General features: G+C 43.4%; 1 protein-coding gene across 2 annotated transcripts; it reads left to right on the forward strand.

Annotated features, from left to right (window-relative positions):
* Window positions 1-52: 52 nt before the first annotated feature.
* On the forward strand, window positions 53-14,274 carry VPS33A (VPS33A core subunit of CORVET and HOPS complexes). Of its 2 annotated transcripts, none has more exons than XM_081175361.1 (13): window positions 53-197; window positions 2,848-2,913; window positions 3,179-3,306; window positions 3,515-3,704; window positions 5,149-5,265; window positions 5,718-5,892; window positions 6,775-6,968; window positions 8,892-9,018; window positions 9,220-9,287; window positions 9,650-9,787; window positions 11,998-12,135; window positions 12,248-12,416; window positions 12,935-14,274. In XM_081175361.1, exons 1-13 carry the CDS (start codon window positions 96-98, stop codon window positions 13,126-13,128), a joined length of 1,806 nt encoding a protein of 601 aa, XP_081031487.1. In that variant the 5' UTR covers window positions 53-95; the 3' UTR covers window positions 13,129-14,274. The 2 variants fall into 2 exon arrangements, with proteins under 2 accessions (XP_081031487.1, XP_081031488.1); XM_081175362.1 differs by lacking the exon at window positions 53-197 and adding an exon at window positions 689-1,070.
* Window positions 14,275-15,933: the final 1,659 nt, after the last annotated feature.

Consider the following 15,933-nt stretch of genomic DNA (forward strand, 5'->3'; position numbering starts at 1 on the left):
GCCCTTGGTCCCTCCCCGTCGGCCTCGGGCTCCGCCTGGCCGGGCTGGGCTGGGCTGGCGGCGGGCGGAGCGAGGCGGCGGCGGCAGGAGCGGCCATGGCGGCGCACCTGAACTCGGGCCGGGTCAACCTGATGGCGCTGCGCGAGGCCGGCCGCAAGGAGCTGCGCGAGTTCCTCGACAAGTGCGCCGGATCCAAGGTCGGCCGGGATGGCAGGGAGGGGAGGCCGCGCGCCGCCGGGCCTTTTCCGCCTCGCTCTTCCCTTCCTCCCCCCCCCCCGGGGCGAGGCGGGCCCGTCTCCTCCTCCTCCTCGGGAGTCCGCGGCCAGGCGCAGGGCCTCGGCCTCTTTGGGCCCCTTCGCGAAGCCAGGGCGCCTCACAAAAGGCCCCTTCGCGAAGGAAGGAGGACAAAGGAAGCGCCCTCGGGGCGAATGGCGCGCCTGCAAATCGGCAGCACCACCAAACCCACGGGAAACAAAACGCACAAGCGGAGAGGGGGAGCGGGGCTCCGGGGCGGCCGGGCGGCGTGAGATGGCTCCCTGGGAGGCTTCTCCCGGGCTGGGCTCTGGGCAGGCGCCTCAGCATCCCTTTGCTCCCTTCGGAAACTCTCTGTAGGGAGGCCTCTGCGGCCTCTTGGCTTGCGAATCCCGCATTGGTCCTCTCCCTCGGCCCGCCCCCTTCCCATGCCCTTAAGCTGTCTCCCCCTTCCAGATAAGTTGGATCAAAAACAAAAGGCTTCTCAATTAAAAAGAAATATTCTGAGCACACACAGTTTTGCATTTTAAATTCACTTAAATTGTCACTAAAATGGGCTTTATTTCTCTTGCCCTAATGCTGAAAACATTTATGAAAAAATTTAAAATGCCGTTTTAAAGGCCCCCCGTAAAACCACTACATCTGGGGTCTAAAAATACCACTGTACATAAATTCTAATGAACCTAGTTAGCTTTATTTCTTAAAAAACATGCAGAGAATTCGGCTGTAAAATGGTGCATACATACAGACATGCACTAGCCTTCTCACAGGGCCTTAATACCTCAATGAAGCTTACTCTACTAAGGTTATAGATTCAGGTAGGTTGCCTTGTTGGTCTGACGCAGTAGAAATATATAAAAATAGTAATAAAATTGTCCAATAGCACCTTAGAGACCAACTAAGTTTGTTCTTGGTATGAGCTTTTGTGTGCCTGGGCTTTTCCCTCTTCCCTCCCTCCCCTCTTTTCCTTTCGTGTCATGCTTTTCAGGCTGGTTACTGGCAGAGACCATCTCCTCAATATATTATTTACTTATGGGTAGTCGAAACAAAATAAAAAAATTCCTTCCAGTAGCACCTTAGAGACCAACTAAGTTTGTTCTTGGTATGAGCTTTTGTGCGCTTGCACACTTCTTCAGATACACTGAAACAGAAGTTGCCAGACCTTTCTATATATAGTGAGAGGGTGGGGAGGGGGATTACTCAGAAGGGGGGTGGGAGATGGGTAAACCTGTTGACGACTGTTAATGACTGTAATTGGTCTTACAGGAAAAAGCAAGGGGTGAGATGGCCAAAAATAGCTTTATACAGTGGTACCTCTGGTTACATACGCTTCAGGTTACAGACTCCGCTAACCCAGAATTAGTACCTCGGGTTAAGAACTTTGCTTCAGGATGAGAACAGAAATCGTGCAGCAGCGCAGCAGCAGCAGGAGGCCCCATTAGCTAAAGTGGTGCTTCAGGTTAAGAACAGTTTCAAGTTAAGATCGGACCTCCGGAACAAATTAAGTACTTAACCCGAGGTGCCACTGTAATGTGCTTTGTGTAACTATTTTAGTACTATTATTAAAAAATTATTGCACCCTGTACCTGTAGATCTCAGGGTACTTCACAACATAAAACTACAATATAAAAAACACAAAATACATATTAAAAATAAGAACAAAGACAACCCAATAATTCCTCTTCCACAACACACTTAAAAGGGCATTTTAGCTAACAGGATGTCAGTTAGTCAAAGGCCTGGTTAAAGACAAACCTTTTTGCCTGGTGCCTAAAGGTGTATCATGAAGGCACTAGCTGAATCTCCCTGGAAAGAGCATGATCTTTCAGATGTACTTTCAGAATCTACTGCTTCATGTTTTCATACATGCCCACGCAGTGATGGGGTTTGCACATAACACTTTAAGCCAAACCATGACTTGGCCCAACCAAACCTGCAGGTTTCCAAGGAGAAGATGGCAACTACTTTGCTCTTCCATCCTCTGGTCTTACAGTTGCTTCAGTGCTGTGAGCTAAGCCATGATTTGGCTTAGCGCTGTGTCTGAACCTGAGCCTATGGTTTATTTTGACAAACCATAAGCTATAGCGAAGGTTTGTTCTCGGGCAATGGTAAAAAAAAAAAAAAGATTCCTAAACCCCCAACCACCTGAAAATTGCTGTGTGTCTTCAGTGATTTTTCTGTCTGTTTAGCAATTTGAATGCACTGGGCTAGATATTATATATGGAATTCAAAATTGTATTACCTTTTGTTTCTTATTGTATCACACTGTATTAAAAATACAATTAAGATCAATGTGAATATTGATGTGAAAAACATAATTAAAGATCAAATTGGATATTTAAATGTGATGGGTGTCATGGACCTCCTGAATGAACTGTGGATCACAGTTTGGCAGCTCCTGTTCTGTAGCTTACCTTCAAGGGGGAAATGAAGCAGGAGTCTAGGTTCAGAGGTGTAGATGAAGGGCAGCCTAGAAATACAAATAATGGAGTTTCTCTGCAGAGAATTGTCAGAGACTTTCCCTCTACCCCACTCACTTCTGTATATTGGATGTAGCTTGAAATGTCAGCTGATTCTCTGCTTTCCTCTTCATAGGCCATTGTGTGGGATGAGTATCTTACAGGTCCATTTGGGCTGATTGCACAGTATTCACTTCTAAAGGTAGGATTGGGCAAGATTTTTAAAAAATATTAAGTCTGATTTTTGCCATAAATAGTGTGTTTTCCTATTGAGAGTTTTATCCAGTAGGTGTGAAGAAAATGTGTCCTAGGTGGGTAGTTATTCCACCTAAACACCAAGTTTACAAAACACAAGGATAGATGCTCCCAGTAGTGAGTTGACCATAAATCCATTCCTTTCTCATATGGATAAACTTCTAAAGACTAAAATAAGATTGCACATTATTATTACTTTTGTCTCCTTCCAGGAACATGAGGTGGAGAAAATGTTCACTCTCAAACCAGGCCGCCTCCCACCTGCAGATGTCAAGAATATTATTTTCTTTGTCAGACCAAGGCTAGAACTCATGGACATAATTGCTGAAAATGTGCTCAGGTAGAGTAGCTCTCCAGACCTACCTTTTTGCTTTCTGCAGTCTGAGTAGAAACCTCAGGGTTACCTTACTTGTTTTCCTTGACTGAAAAGTTACACCTGAACTCAGGTGACATCACTTATGAACTTGGTTCAGAATATTGAAGGCCAACTTCTCACTTTAACTGGTAGTTTCTGTATTTCTTGAGGTATCTCCTTGTCTCCTTTCTAGTGAAGACAGAGTCCGTTGTCCACAGAGGGATTTCCACATCCTGTTTGTGCCACGCCGCAGCTTGCTGTGTGAGCAGCGACTGAAGGATCAAGGAGTTCTGGGCTCCTTCATTCACAGAGAGGAGTACAGCCTGGACCTCATTCCATTTGATGGAGACCTATTATCCATGGAGTCTGAAAGCGCCTTCAAAGTCAGTATTGGGTTTCTTTGCATAGGGTAGCACAGTGTGGGGTATATTTCTAAACTGGCTGCTGATAGCCCCCAGTTGGCACCCCAATGCTCAGTCATAGGAGTCATTAGTTGGCAGTGGCTTTGGCTTCCTATTGACTTGAGGTCTAGACTGGAACCAGATCTTCTGCATACCCCACCACCTCAGTGCTATAAGGAAAGCAACTATTCTCTGCGTTGTACGACAAGGTCATGAGCTTCAACTGCAAGGAAACAGATCTAGGTCACTTCCTTCTTCCCACGCATTAAGAACTGTTTCAGAGGCCCTTCTCTTGAGTTTTGGTGACCAGAAAGAGAGTCGCCTTCTGAGTGTTGATTATTGGTTGATCTTCCTAGAGCCACAGGTGAAAATTTCACCTAGGCCTTCAACTGATTTTAGTGCTGCTCTGTTAAGGTGTGTTAAGTGTTTTTTTGTTCATACTGTTTTTTATATAAACTGATTTGAGAAAATTGATTTAAAAGTGGGGTATGTATATTTTAATATGACGAATACTATGGAAACCCTCTTCGACAGTGACAATTAAATTAGCTGGTGGCTGCCTTCTGCTTGGAGGTTTTTAAAAGGAAGCTGGCCAATATATATAGTACAGCATATAGTAATCAATTACAGCAAATTTTACCACCTTGGGGGTGTTACAGTATGTGTCTGAACTCACATGCGTGTCCACCACTCACATGTATTCATACATACACTGTCAAAGAAGATTGGGATCTTTTGCTAACATCATAATGTGTGTCCGTTTATGAACATTTGTTTGCCTCCATTCCCACCTAAATAAAACTGACACCTGATACTTTTTGTTTGGGGCTGGTGATCCTAAAGACCTATTAACTGCCAGATGGGCAACCCAGTAATTCTTAGAGGCAAACAAATGGCTTTACAGTAAGATTATTGAGAGACATTGACAAAGAAAGATTGCTTTATTATATGAAATGAAATTGAGAGAATATATAAAAGCTGTTTCAGACAGTAAAATTACAATTTAAGCAGGCAGCAACTACTTATCTTACGCACCTTGTCCCTACCTAGTCTCAGCCTACAGAAGTGAGTGGCAGCACTCACTTCTGGCAGCAGGACCCACACTGCCAGTAAGTTAAGAAAGGGAGGGGAGGAAGAGTATCCCTGTCTTCAACTGTCCTTAATACGTGTGTGTTAATTTCTTGTGATCACTGAATGAAGGTCTTCTGTGGAGCTAGAAGAGCCAGCAGAATAAATTCCGTTTGACACACACACCTATTAGCACAAGGAAGCACTTTGTCATCTGTGCCAGTTTTCTGATCCTGTTTATTTAAAGTACAGTGTTTGTAGGATGCCTTTTTATTTTCAGCTTATTGCTGTAAGCTGAGGATACCACCTGCATCCTAAGTTTCTTACCATGCTTTCTTTGTCTTTTTTTAAAATATAGGAGTGCTACTTAGAAAATGACCAGACCAGCCTCTATCACGCAGCAAAGGGACTCATGACACTCCAGGCACTTTATGGAACAATCCCACAGATCTTTGGGAAAGGGGAATGCGCAAGGGTAAATATGATCTAGAACGCCTCCCTTGTCTGCCATTTCACTGTGTGAATGCCTCTTTGTATGGACAACAATCGCTTTGGAATTGCTCTAGTTTTTTCTTTCTTTTCTTAACCCTGCTTATAGATAAAGAGGCATGTGGTCTTTAATGTCTAATGAATCCACACACTCTGTGTTATAGTGAATGGGTGTGTGGGTGTATGAGGTGTATATGAGAGACATGAAGAAGATGAGGCTGCGGATTTTGGTTATTCTGCCCCTGTCCTTGGAGCTTGAGGAGCAGCAGTCAGTCTGGGTCTGTCTCTTGCACAAAGGGGATGACAGAACACCAATCTAGAGCTTGGCTCACCACCGCAGGAAGTGAGAGGTGCATATTCAAAGATGTCTGCAATGTTTGATGTGTTACTTGCTGCTTGTAGCCTGAGTCATAATCTTCCAAACGCTTCTTTCTTCAGCACGTGGCAAATATGATGATCAGGATGAAGCGGGAGTTTTCTGGGAGCCAGAATCCAATCTTCCCAGTCTTTGATACCCTCTTGCTGCTTGACCGCAACATAGACTTGATGTCACCTCTGGCCACACAGCTGACTTATGAGGGGCTTATTGATGAGATATACGGAATTCAGAATAGTAAGTTAGCAGCTGTGACCAGGATGTAACAAAATTTCTGAGTAATTGGTTCTCAGATGGAAAAAGACCCTGTCTTAGACCAGTACATACATCTTTATTCTCTCTTCTCATTGTAGTGGACAGTTTCTTCTTACCGGTCACATCCTTTCCTTAGTCAGGGAGTAGGTAAGCAGTTCTGTTCAGAGAAGGGACAACAATCCCCAGTAACAGGTTTTTTCTCAGCTTCCTCACGATATGCCAATTGGTCTTTTGTTGTCATTGTCCCCTTTCTTTTCCCCCAGCCAAGGAAGGCTACTCCTCTTCCTTGTAGGTCTTCTGCTTTTCTTTCTTTCTTTCTTTCTTTCTTCCTTCCTTCCTTCCTTCCTTCCTTCCTTCCTTCCTTCCTTCCTTCCTTCCTTCCTTCCTTCCAGGATTTTTCAGGGTCTCCCACTCTCGTGCCCTTAAGCAGCATTTTAGAGACACTGGGGATGAGAGGATGACTCCAGTTCTCCTCATCTTGTCTAATGCAGGGTGTGGAACCTGTGGCTCTCCAGCTGTTGTTGGACTGCCCCAACCGGGATGGTCCAAAAGCACCTGGAGGGCCACAGGGCCCCCATCCCACCAAGTTTTCTAACAGCAGTTTAGTAACTCTCATTTATTTCACCTGACTTAATAGGAAAGTATTTTGCTCTTTTGTCCAGTGGTATTATCTGGTATAGAAGAGGGGAAATAAGATGCTTCTCCTGGATCAGTTTCAGTTGGGAAAAATGAAAACTGGTGCCCCTCAAGAGCCAGCTTAGCACTTGCCAAGTGACAGCTCAGGTTCCTTATTTCCCAGTGTTTATTCCTCTGTGTGTTGGAAAGCCAAGTCAGCTCTGTTTTCTTTGGCTTGTATTTTGGCAGCTTACGTGAAACTCCCTCCAGAAAAGTTTGCCCCCAAGAAGCAGGGGGAGGGTGGCAAGGATCTCCCCACAGAGCCCAAGAAGCTGCAGCTGAATTCTGCTGAGGAGCTTTATGCAGAGATCCGGGACAAGAATTTCAATGCTGTGGGCTCTGTGCTGAGCAAGAGAGCCAAAATAATCTCAGCCGCATTTGAGGTAATCAACCTGTGTTATCTTATCCCCACAGATGAGTCCAGATTCAACTGGCTTGTCCATTCAGCCTCAGAAGTGTTCCATATGCACCTTGCAGGTGCAGGATGCTGGTCAAATCAGAAGTCAGATCTGCACTTTTGATTCATCACTAGTCTGTGTGTTCTGTAAAAACAATGAAAATTTGTGCCTGTGCAATCCAAACCCCGCACCAAGAAGAAGAACCTGAATCAGCAACATCAGTGTTATGCATAGAAGTGTATAGATCTACACAATCTATACTTCCACATTTTGTACCCTTCTAGTTTTACTGCTTATGAAGAGAGACAATAAGTTATGGAAGACACTGAAGCCCTCCCCATTAGCTTCTGAGAATTCAGAAAGCACACTTTTGAACATGTCATTACAGTCATAAGACATGGAAACTTGCTTGTATTTTAATGAAAGCTGAGATTCTTAGGGAACTGAATCCTACCCCAATTCCATACTACCAAGGCATACATGTGGACTTTCCTATGGCATGTTGGAATCAGATGTATCTTATTGATGTCACATATCTCATGGGATGGTGTAGCCATATAATAATTTGGGCAAGTGGCTTTGTCCTTGCAGTCACAAATGTGTGTGCAGTTTCCATGTTGTGCAGTTTCAGGAAATTCCATCATGCCTGGCCTAGTATGATAGTACATAAAAGCATAGATGACTTGAGCTCTGAGCTGTGTAATCTGGTCACATTTTCTGCATTTCTTTCTGCTCCTTTAGAAGGCCAGACCAGCTGCACTTGCCTATTGAAAGAGGAACCATTAAAATTGAGTGCTATAATTGGCACTTTTATGTTGGAAGGAACAAGAGAGAGTGCAAGGTTGTCAGATATAATAGGTGATAATGAAACAGCAGCTTGTGGGTAGCAAAAGGCTTATTAATGGCATACTTCATTATTATCTTCCTGCCTGGGCTTGCCATTCATATAGTTTACACTTCAACCAAATTCCACTTTTCAATAAATGTGTTTGGATGTGTAGTTCTTTCTTGTTGGTCTGATAGAAACTGGAAGCGGAATACATACATCTGGACTGTCCTTATTAATAGGTCATTAGACACCTCTGGCAATCTAGTCCTTAGAGTTAAGCTCTGTGCTTTTCATCGTTACTGAGATAACAAGATTTATGTCTCTTCAGGAAACATCCTTATGGACTCAGATAATTTCTCACTTCATTATGTTGGACCAATTTCTTTATTTGGATCATTTATAGCCTGCTTTTCAATCAGGGTTCTCAAAATCAAAGAGCAAAATTTAGAAACAAAATAAACGTAAAATCAATAAAATGCAAACATCCAAACAAAGGGACAATTTGTAACCATGGGAGTGCATGGTGGTCATTAAAGAAGGCACGTGTGTTCTAGTAATTTGGCAGGGGCGCATCTTGGACTTAAATAGAGGTTTTCTTTCCACTCTCCATGAGCTCGGTGTGAATTACAATGTCTCCTGATGGTTTCATATCTGAAGTTCATTAGGTTAGAGAAGAGTTTTACTCTGCTGGGGCCGGTATCCAACCTGGTCACACTCACCCCAGGCAGCTCCTGATTCAGCACAGCTTCCCCACAGGCTTTTTTGGTGTTAGAAAAGGAAGAATGTTTTTATGATGTGTAAAACTGCAACATGCATGAAAAGATGCCAGTTAGTTAGAAATGGTTAGGAAAGTGCTCATTCTGCCAGAGCTTGCCATTCGTTTAGCAGTTTTACACTGCAAAACTGATCATGCAACAAAGAAAGATTATTGGATGGGGAACTGGATATTCTCTCATCAGCAGCGTAACTATTTTTTTCCTTAACTGAAAATAGTGAACATTGTAAAGGAGACACATAAGATTTCCATGTTCTCTTGGGGATTGACTCTAAACTGTTATCTGCTGGGTCTGTTTTCCTAGGAAAGACACCATGCTAAAACTGTTGGAGAGATCAAACAGTTTGTCTCACAGCTGCCACACATGCAGGCAGCAAGAAGCTCTTTAGCTAACCACACTTCTATTGCGGAACTCATCAAAGATATCACTAGTGAGTTTTTACTTATTTATTCATTCACTCACTGCCTTTCCCCCAGATGGGACTCAAGGTGGCTTACAGAATATTCCAGCTATAGCTTTAATAAATTCCCTGTGGATAAGCTGCCAGTGGCCAGATATCAGCACTGTTCTTGACTGAAAACTATTTTCAAATGCAGCGTGTTCATTTACTGTTTTTTATTATTTATTTAAGCATCAGAAGACTTCTTTGATAACTTAACAGTGGAACAAGAGTTTATGTCAGGAATAGACACTGATAAGGTAGGTGTTATCTAGTATCTCTTGGAATAATGGTGGGTGTCGTTTTTGCTAAATGGAACCTGTTTCTGTTCCACTGAATCTTCTGGAAGCTAAACTTCCTTGGTCCAACATCCTCAACACCAGCTGCAGCTGCAGTCCTTCTGCCCCAGACTGCAACCACTCTTATTGATGAAGAAAAACTGCTCACCAAAAATTGCATCCTGTTTTGTGGCTGGTTTCACTTTGATGCAAATTGTTCTTGACATTGTGATGGAGGAGGTTCCATGTCCACTTTTACATCCCTACGAATAAGAGCTAAACATTTTGTTTCGCTACCATTTCAAAAGTTGGTGTAGTTTTGTTGGTTTGGTTTTTCTGTTTAGGTCAACAACTACATTGAAGACTGTATTGCCCAAAAGCATCCTCTGATCAAGATTTTAAGACTTGTTTGTCTGCAGTCAGTGTGCAACAGCGGACTGAAACAGAAGGTCCTGGATCATTATAAGAGAGAGATTCTCCAGGTTAGCCAAATCAAATATAGATCACTCTTGGGAGAACCTTATGCACGATTGTTTAGTGAGGAAACTCAAGTCATCGGGCCAGCTGCTGGTTAACTCATCTCAGTAATTAAAACCTAATGTCAAGGTTGATGTATTTATATTCTATTGATAGGGTATATTTTCTATTTGCATAGCATTTTTTTAAAAGGATAATAATTAAAAAGAGAAACAAACATGGTTAATAGTTTATTGAGGTTTTGCAGTCTGCTAGCTCATGCTGCCTTTTTCCTCCCCTGGAGCAAGTGAGAGCAACAAGCCAGGCAACCTTGGCTTATCAATATATGAACCATGGTTGTGGTTTTTTCCTTTTGTATAAACCATGATTGCAAAAGCAGGAACAGTGGCTTCATGTTCGTTGTTTATTCAGGAGAAACAAACCACAATTCCAGGTTCAGACATAATGATAACTTAAGGCTTCATGGCTCACACCGAGGAAGGAGCAAAGCAAGAACTTTTTGGGACTGTGTACACTGCTCCATCCTGACATTGCCATTGACCCATGACTTACTGTTACATGCAGATGAGGGCATTGCATTTTTAAATTGAATGTTACCTCTGCAGGATTGGGTGGCACAGAAGAAAAACTTGTTTAAAATATCAAGAAATGTTGTTTTTGCCCAATCTATAGCTATCTATCTTGGTTCAATCTAGACTTGCTCAGCTCCTGTTTTTACTTTTCACTGTGTTCTTAGCTTTAAATCAAATGGTTTATTGATTGAAGTCTTGGGCTACAGCACTATGTAGACTTACCTTGGAGGAATTCCCTTTGATCACATTGACTCCTACAACATACAGTCATACCTTGGATCCCGAACGCCCTGGAACTCGGACGTTTTGACTCCCGAATGCCGCAAATCTGGATGTGATTGTTCCAGTTTGCGAATGTTCTTTTGGAACCTGAACATCCGACAGGCTTCTGCAGCCAATCAGAAGCCGCAATTTGGTTTTTGAACTTTTGGAAGTCAAACAGACTTCCAGAATGGATTCAGACTTCCAAAGTACTGTACACAGGATTATACTGTCAATGAACCCAAGACTGGTAATGCTAAATCAGTCCATGGTTTTGAACAACCTCACTTTGCTTTCTTGCAGATAGACCGTGCATCTCTTAAGCAGGTCAAATGACAATCCATACATATTATATAAAATACAATATGGTATAGTATCATTGACACTCCCCCCAATGGTTTTCAGTACCATCCCCTTCCTCTATTCTCTACTTGCCTCAGTTCCTTTTCTATGTATTATTAAATAGTAAGATAGACCTATAACTTGTAACTGCTGCCACCCTCATGACTTCCACACACACACCCCAGCATCACACTGAACATAGTGGAATGACAAGTACTTTCAACTGTACAACTGGGATAGCGTCTGTAATACTTTTCCCTTTTAGTGTGTGATGTCTCAGTACTCGCAGCTTGTTATTGTTTATACTCTTTCTTTTCTTCTTTTTAATATCTAATTCATTTGTAACTGAAAATCCATAAAATATAAATTTAAAAAGAACATTTTTCTAAAAAAAAGAAAATTACAATACATTCTTCTTCTTTGCCGAGCCCTCATACATGGTCTTAAAAGTGAGTCCGTAGGTGACTGTGGAGACCAATTCTGGCTCCACACGTCCTTCCACATGGGGACATAGGTTTCTGCGCAAGAGTTGATCACGGTGAGGGTTCCTTCCTCTTAGCACATTTCTCCCTTTTGTCCTGAGTTTGAGTGTCTTCAAAGCCCATTACATCTTAGGTAAAGGCTGTTATCCAACTGGAGTGTTTTCAGGCCAGGGTTTCCCAGTTGTCAGTGTTTATACGGCATTTTTTAAAGATTTGCCTTGAGAGAGTCTTTAAACTCTCTCAAGCATTACACTTTCCATTTTTAAGTTTGAAATAGAGCGGTTGCTTTGGAAAACAATAATCAGGCATCCGAACAACATTACCAGTCCACCAATACTAAGCAGCGCACATAGGAGCCAACTCCTAGAGGCTATGGGGGCTCCTCCCCCCCAAAAAAAAATATCTGAAGAGGTGGGCCCTCCAAAGTTGATGGGCACTGCTATTCACATGGTGTGTGTGCACTGTGTCATGTGATTGATTATGCGGGACAGGACTTACCTGGGCCCCACAATATTTTATTCAAGTTGGTACCCCTGACAACACATGTTCTTGTTACAGACTTATGGCTATGAGCATATACTGACTTTAAATAATCTAGAAAAGGCTGGACTCTTGAAGACCCAGTTAACCAGTAGAAACAACTACCCAACAATTCGGAAAACTCTGCGTCTGTGGATGGATGATGTCAATGAACAGGTAAGTTAAGTGCTTCATCACACAGTTAACGGCATTGCTAAAAAATTTATGAAATGCACTGTGGTGATAAGCTGCTCTTCATTGATCCCACTTCCTTCCATCCTTCCTGCAGAATCCCAACGACATCTCTTATGTATACAGTGGCTATGCTCCTCTAAGTGTGCGCCTGGCACAATTGCTTGCCCGTCCAGGGTGGCGAAGCATAGAAGAAGTGTTAAAGATGCTTCCAGGACCACACTTTGAAGAGAGGCAGCAATTGCCAACAGGGCTTCAAAAAAAACGTAGGTATCTTTGGACACACAATTTGTGTTGTAATATTGTGCTTAAAGGGCTGCTAATGACAACTGCAGCTTCACCCGCAGTACAGTGGCTTCTTGTTAACACTGGAGCTCCAGTGCAAACAAAGGCTTCCTTGTTCCTAGAGGGTGCAAGTTTGTATGGACTTTTTAAAAAAATGGCCATGCAATTTCAACCACTCTTCTTGCATGTTGCAGCTCATATGGAGCCCTGGATCAGATGCATGAGTTCAGCCTCCCACAACTCCCACTGATTTCAATGCAGTGTAGGCATTCCCAGTGGGTTGGGCCTTGTATCTGAGTGATAGATGTTGCATATTTAGTCGCTGTTGCTTCATTCTGCCTAGCTTAGCTTCCCTCTTCCAAACTGCAGCATAGCAACCTTCTTGTCAAATAACCAATCTAAAACCAAGCTGGGGGAAGTGAGGGTTGGGTAGGAGTTGTGTTGCACAAAAAATATATTCAAAGTCAGTTTTCCACTCTCTACCTTGTAAACAATGCAGGTCAGCATGGAGAAAACAGAGTCACTCTGGTATTTTTCCTGGGTGGAGTGACATATGCCGAAATTGCAGCCCTCCGCTTTCTGTCTCAAATGGAAGATGGGGGCACAGAATATGTCATTGCAACAACTAAACTCATCAATGGAACAAGCTGGGTCAAATCTCTAATGGAGAAGTTGGAGCCTCCGCCCTTTTAGAACAAGAATCTGCACAACGATCAAGAGACACCATAACTTGATAGGTGTAATGATAAGAAGCAGAGAAGAGGTATCCTGGCAGTGCGAATGGAAGCTGGCCTTGCTGCTAGATACAGGGCAGAAAGCGTGGTGTTCTTGCATTGACTCTGTCCATAACTTTGCAAGAGGCTGATGCCTCTCTGAAAGAGGGAACGATAAAAGAAATGAAATGCCTTGAAGATGGTTCCTTACATTGCTTTCTGAAAAATAAGCTTGGGAGGAAACTTAAATAATGTGGCCTGTGCTTTGACTCGGCCCTGCAGTGCATCCCCTATCATTATTCCCAGGTTATCTATCTATCTATTTATTGCAGTTTCTAAGCATCTCTTTGGGAATTAACATATTCCACAATTCCATGCATCTCTCAGGAAGATTTCCCTGATACTTCACTTCACCCCCTCCATCCTTTGTACTGTCACTTTGTTTTTTGAGTTCTGCCTCTTAATGCCATTCTTAAACTTTCTCCGCAAGCGATGTTGTATAACGTTTGTAGACCTGTACATGGCTATGTCTCCTCTTAGGCCACCATTCTGCAAGTCCTATTGAAAGCATGTTCTAAAACCCTGAATATGTTAAGTTTACAAATGGCTTCAGTTCTTTGGTCCCGACCATTTATATGATGCTGTTGGTAGCACCTCCATTCTCTCAACCCATGCTTTTCTTTCCACTCATCCTGAGACATACAGCAACAAAATCTGATTCCCCCTCTCCTACAGTTTTCTCTGCAGAAACGAGGGAGTTCTCAATTTTTCTTGTGTGCTGTAAATGTATCTAAATCTCTCATTTCATGTCAGCTTTTCCTTAAAAATTTACTTTAAAAGCTTTACATTAAGTATGTTTGTAACCTGTACAGTGAATGTAATGGGTGGGGATTGCAAAAAGATCCTGGATCATTTTGGTGTGCCTCCAGTTTTTACTGTTTCTCTCTGAAGACAGCAGTGGTCAGATTAATGCTGATACCTTTTTGTGGGTGCTGGAGTTCTACATGTGTAAATTAAAGGAAACAAATGTTGATTATAAAGATACAGTTCCAACGATTTTCCATTGTGTGTATATGTTGTTTAATACAAATAAGTATTAAATTGTCTTTATTATTCTTCGAAATAAGTTCTCAAGACAAAGTCATCTCGGATATTTAAATTTCAGGGTACTGCTGCTGCAGAGTGTTGTGGTCAGACTTGTTTAATCTTGGTAAAGATACACAGAGAGATGGTGGAACGTGTAGGAACTTTTGCACGTCTTGGGTTGTGGAGGGACAATGATGGATCATGACTTTTGTCTCTGACAATTAGGGGATAGTGGAGAAATTTGATTCAATTTGTATTTAAAGGCAAATCAACGTAATTCACACCTACTGAAACATAACCAACCTTTGAAATTTGCACTTCTCCAGCCCAAGTAATGTGTATAAAAAATGTACTGGTGGAAATAACATACAAAAACTGCATTAAATTAGGGGACACTGCTTTGCAAAAATGTGTATATTACTCAAAATTGCATACAAAAAAATTATATTAAGAAGACTTTGCACTAAATGCTGATGAATTGTCATAAACACTTTTTAAAAATCCTCAAACTGATTGTGAAATGTAGAAAACTGAAGATGGGAAAAATGAGAAGTGAGGAAAGCCACAATTGATGGATTTGCCTTTCTCCTGATAGTTCACCTGAACATCCAGGTGCTTTTCTCAGTCATTGCTCCTGGAGACTTGCTTGCTCTTAACTTTTAAGTTGTGTTGTATGTCAAGTTCTAGCACATTCTCTTGGGTATTCCAGAGGGAGCAAGCATTCTCACAAAGCAAATCCAGTGTTGTAGCACTGTTCCATCAACTCAATTTTTGTATGGGCTTAAAGTTCCCTAAAAGTAATTTTTTTGTGCCCTGAAACTAAATTAATTTGGTTTCTTTTGCCTTCCCTGGAGTCAGGATTTCCCAATAAAGAATGGGCAACTACCGTATTTTTCGCCCTATAAGACGCACCGGCCCATAGGACGCACCTAGTTTTCAGGGGGGGAAATCAAGGAAAAAAATATGATTTCCCCCCCGCAGCTCTGGGAGCAGCGGACAGGCTGCACGCAGCCTGTGCGCTACTCCAAGACCTTCTCCCTGCTTTTGCGGGAGGTGGCGGAATTCCCCCACCTCCCGCAAAAGCCCACAGGAGCCCCACTTGACTCCTGCGGGCTTTTCGACCAGGAGGGAGAAGGGACTGAAAGGGCCAGTCAGTCCCTTCTCCCTCCTTGGGGAAAAGCCCCAAAGAGCGGAGCACTCTTTAAAGGCTGCGCGGCTCCTACGGGCTTTTCTACGAGGTGGGGAATTCCCCCACCTCCTAGAAAAGCCGGGGAGCCCCTTTAAAGAGCACACGGCTTTTGCGGGAGGTGGGGGAATTTCCCCATCTCCCGCAAAAGCCCAAAGGAGGGTTGGAGAGCAGCGGCAAGGCGTCGCACGCCTTCCTGCTGCCCCCCATCCTCTGGGGCTGGCGATGGGGGAAGCGCTGCTTTCCCCACCGCCAGCCTCAAACCCGGGTTGGAGAGCAGCGGCAAGGCGTCGCGCGCCTTCCTGCTGCCCCCCATCCTCTGGGGCTGGCGATGGGGGAAGCGCTGCTTTCCCCACCGCCAGCCTCAAACCCGGGTTGGAGAGCAGCGGCAAGGCGTCGCGCGCCTTCCTGCTGCCCCCCATCCTCTGGGGCTGGCGATGGGGGAAGCGCTGCTTTCCCCACCGCCAGCCTCGAACCCGGGTTGGAGAGCAGCGGCAAGGCGTCGCGCGCCTT

Source organism: Podarcis bocagei, assembly GCF_964188305.1.
Source record: "Podarcis bocagei genome assembly, chromosome: 16".
Lineage (NCBI taxonomy): Eukaryota > Metazoa > Chordata > Lepidosauria > Squamata > Lacertidae > Podarcis > Podarcis bocagei.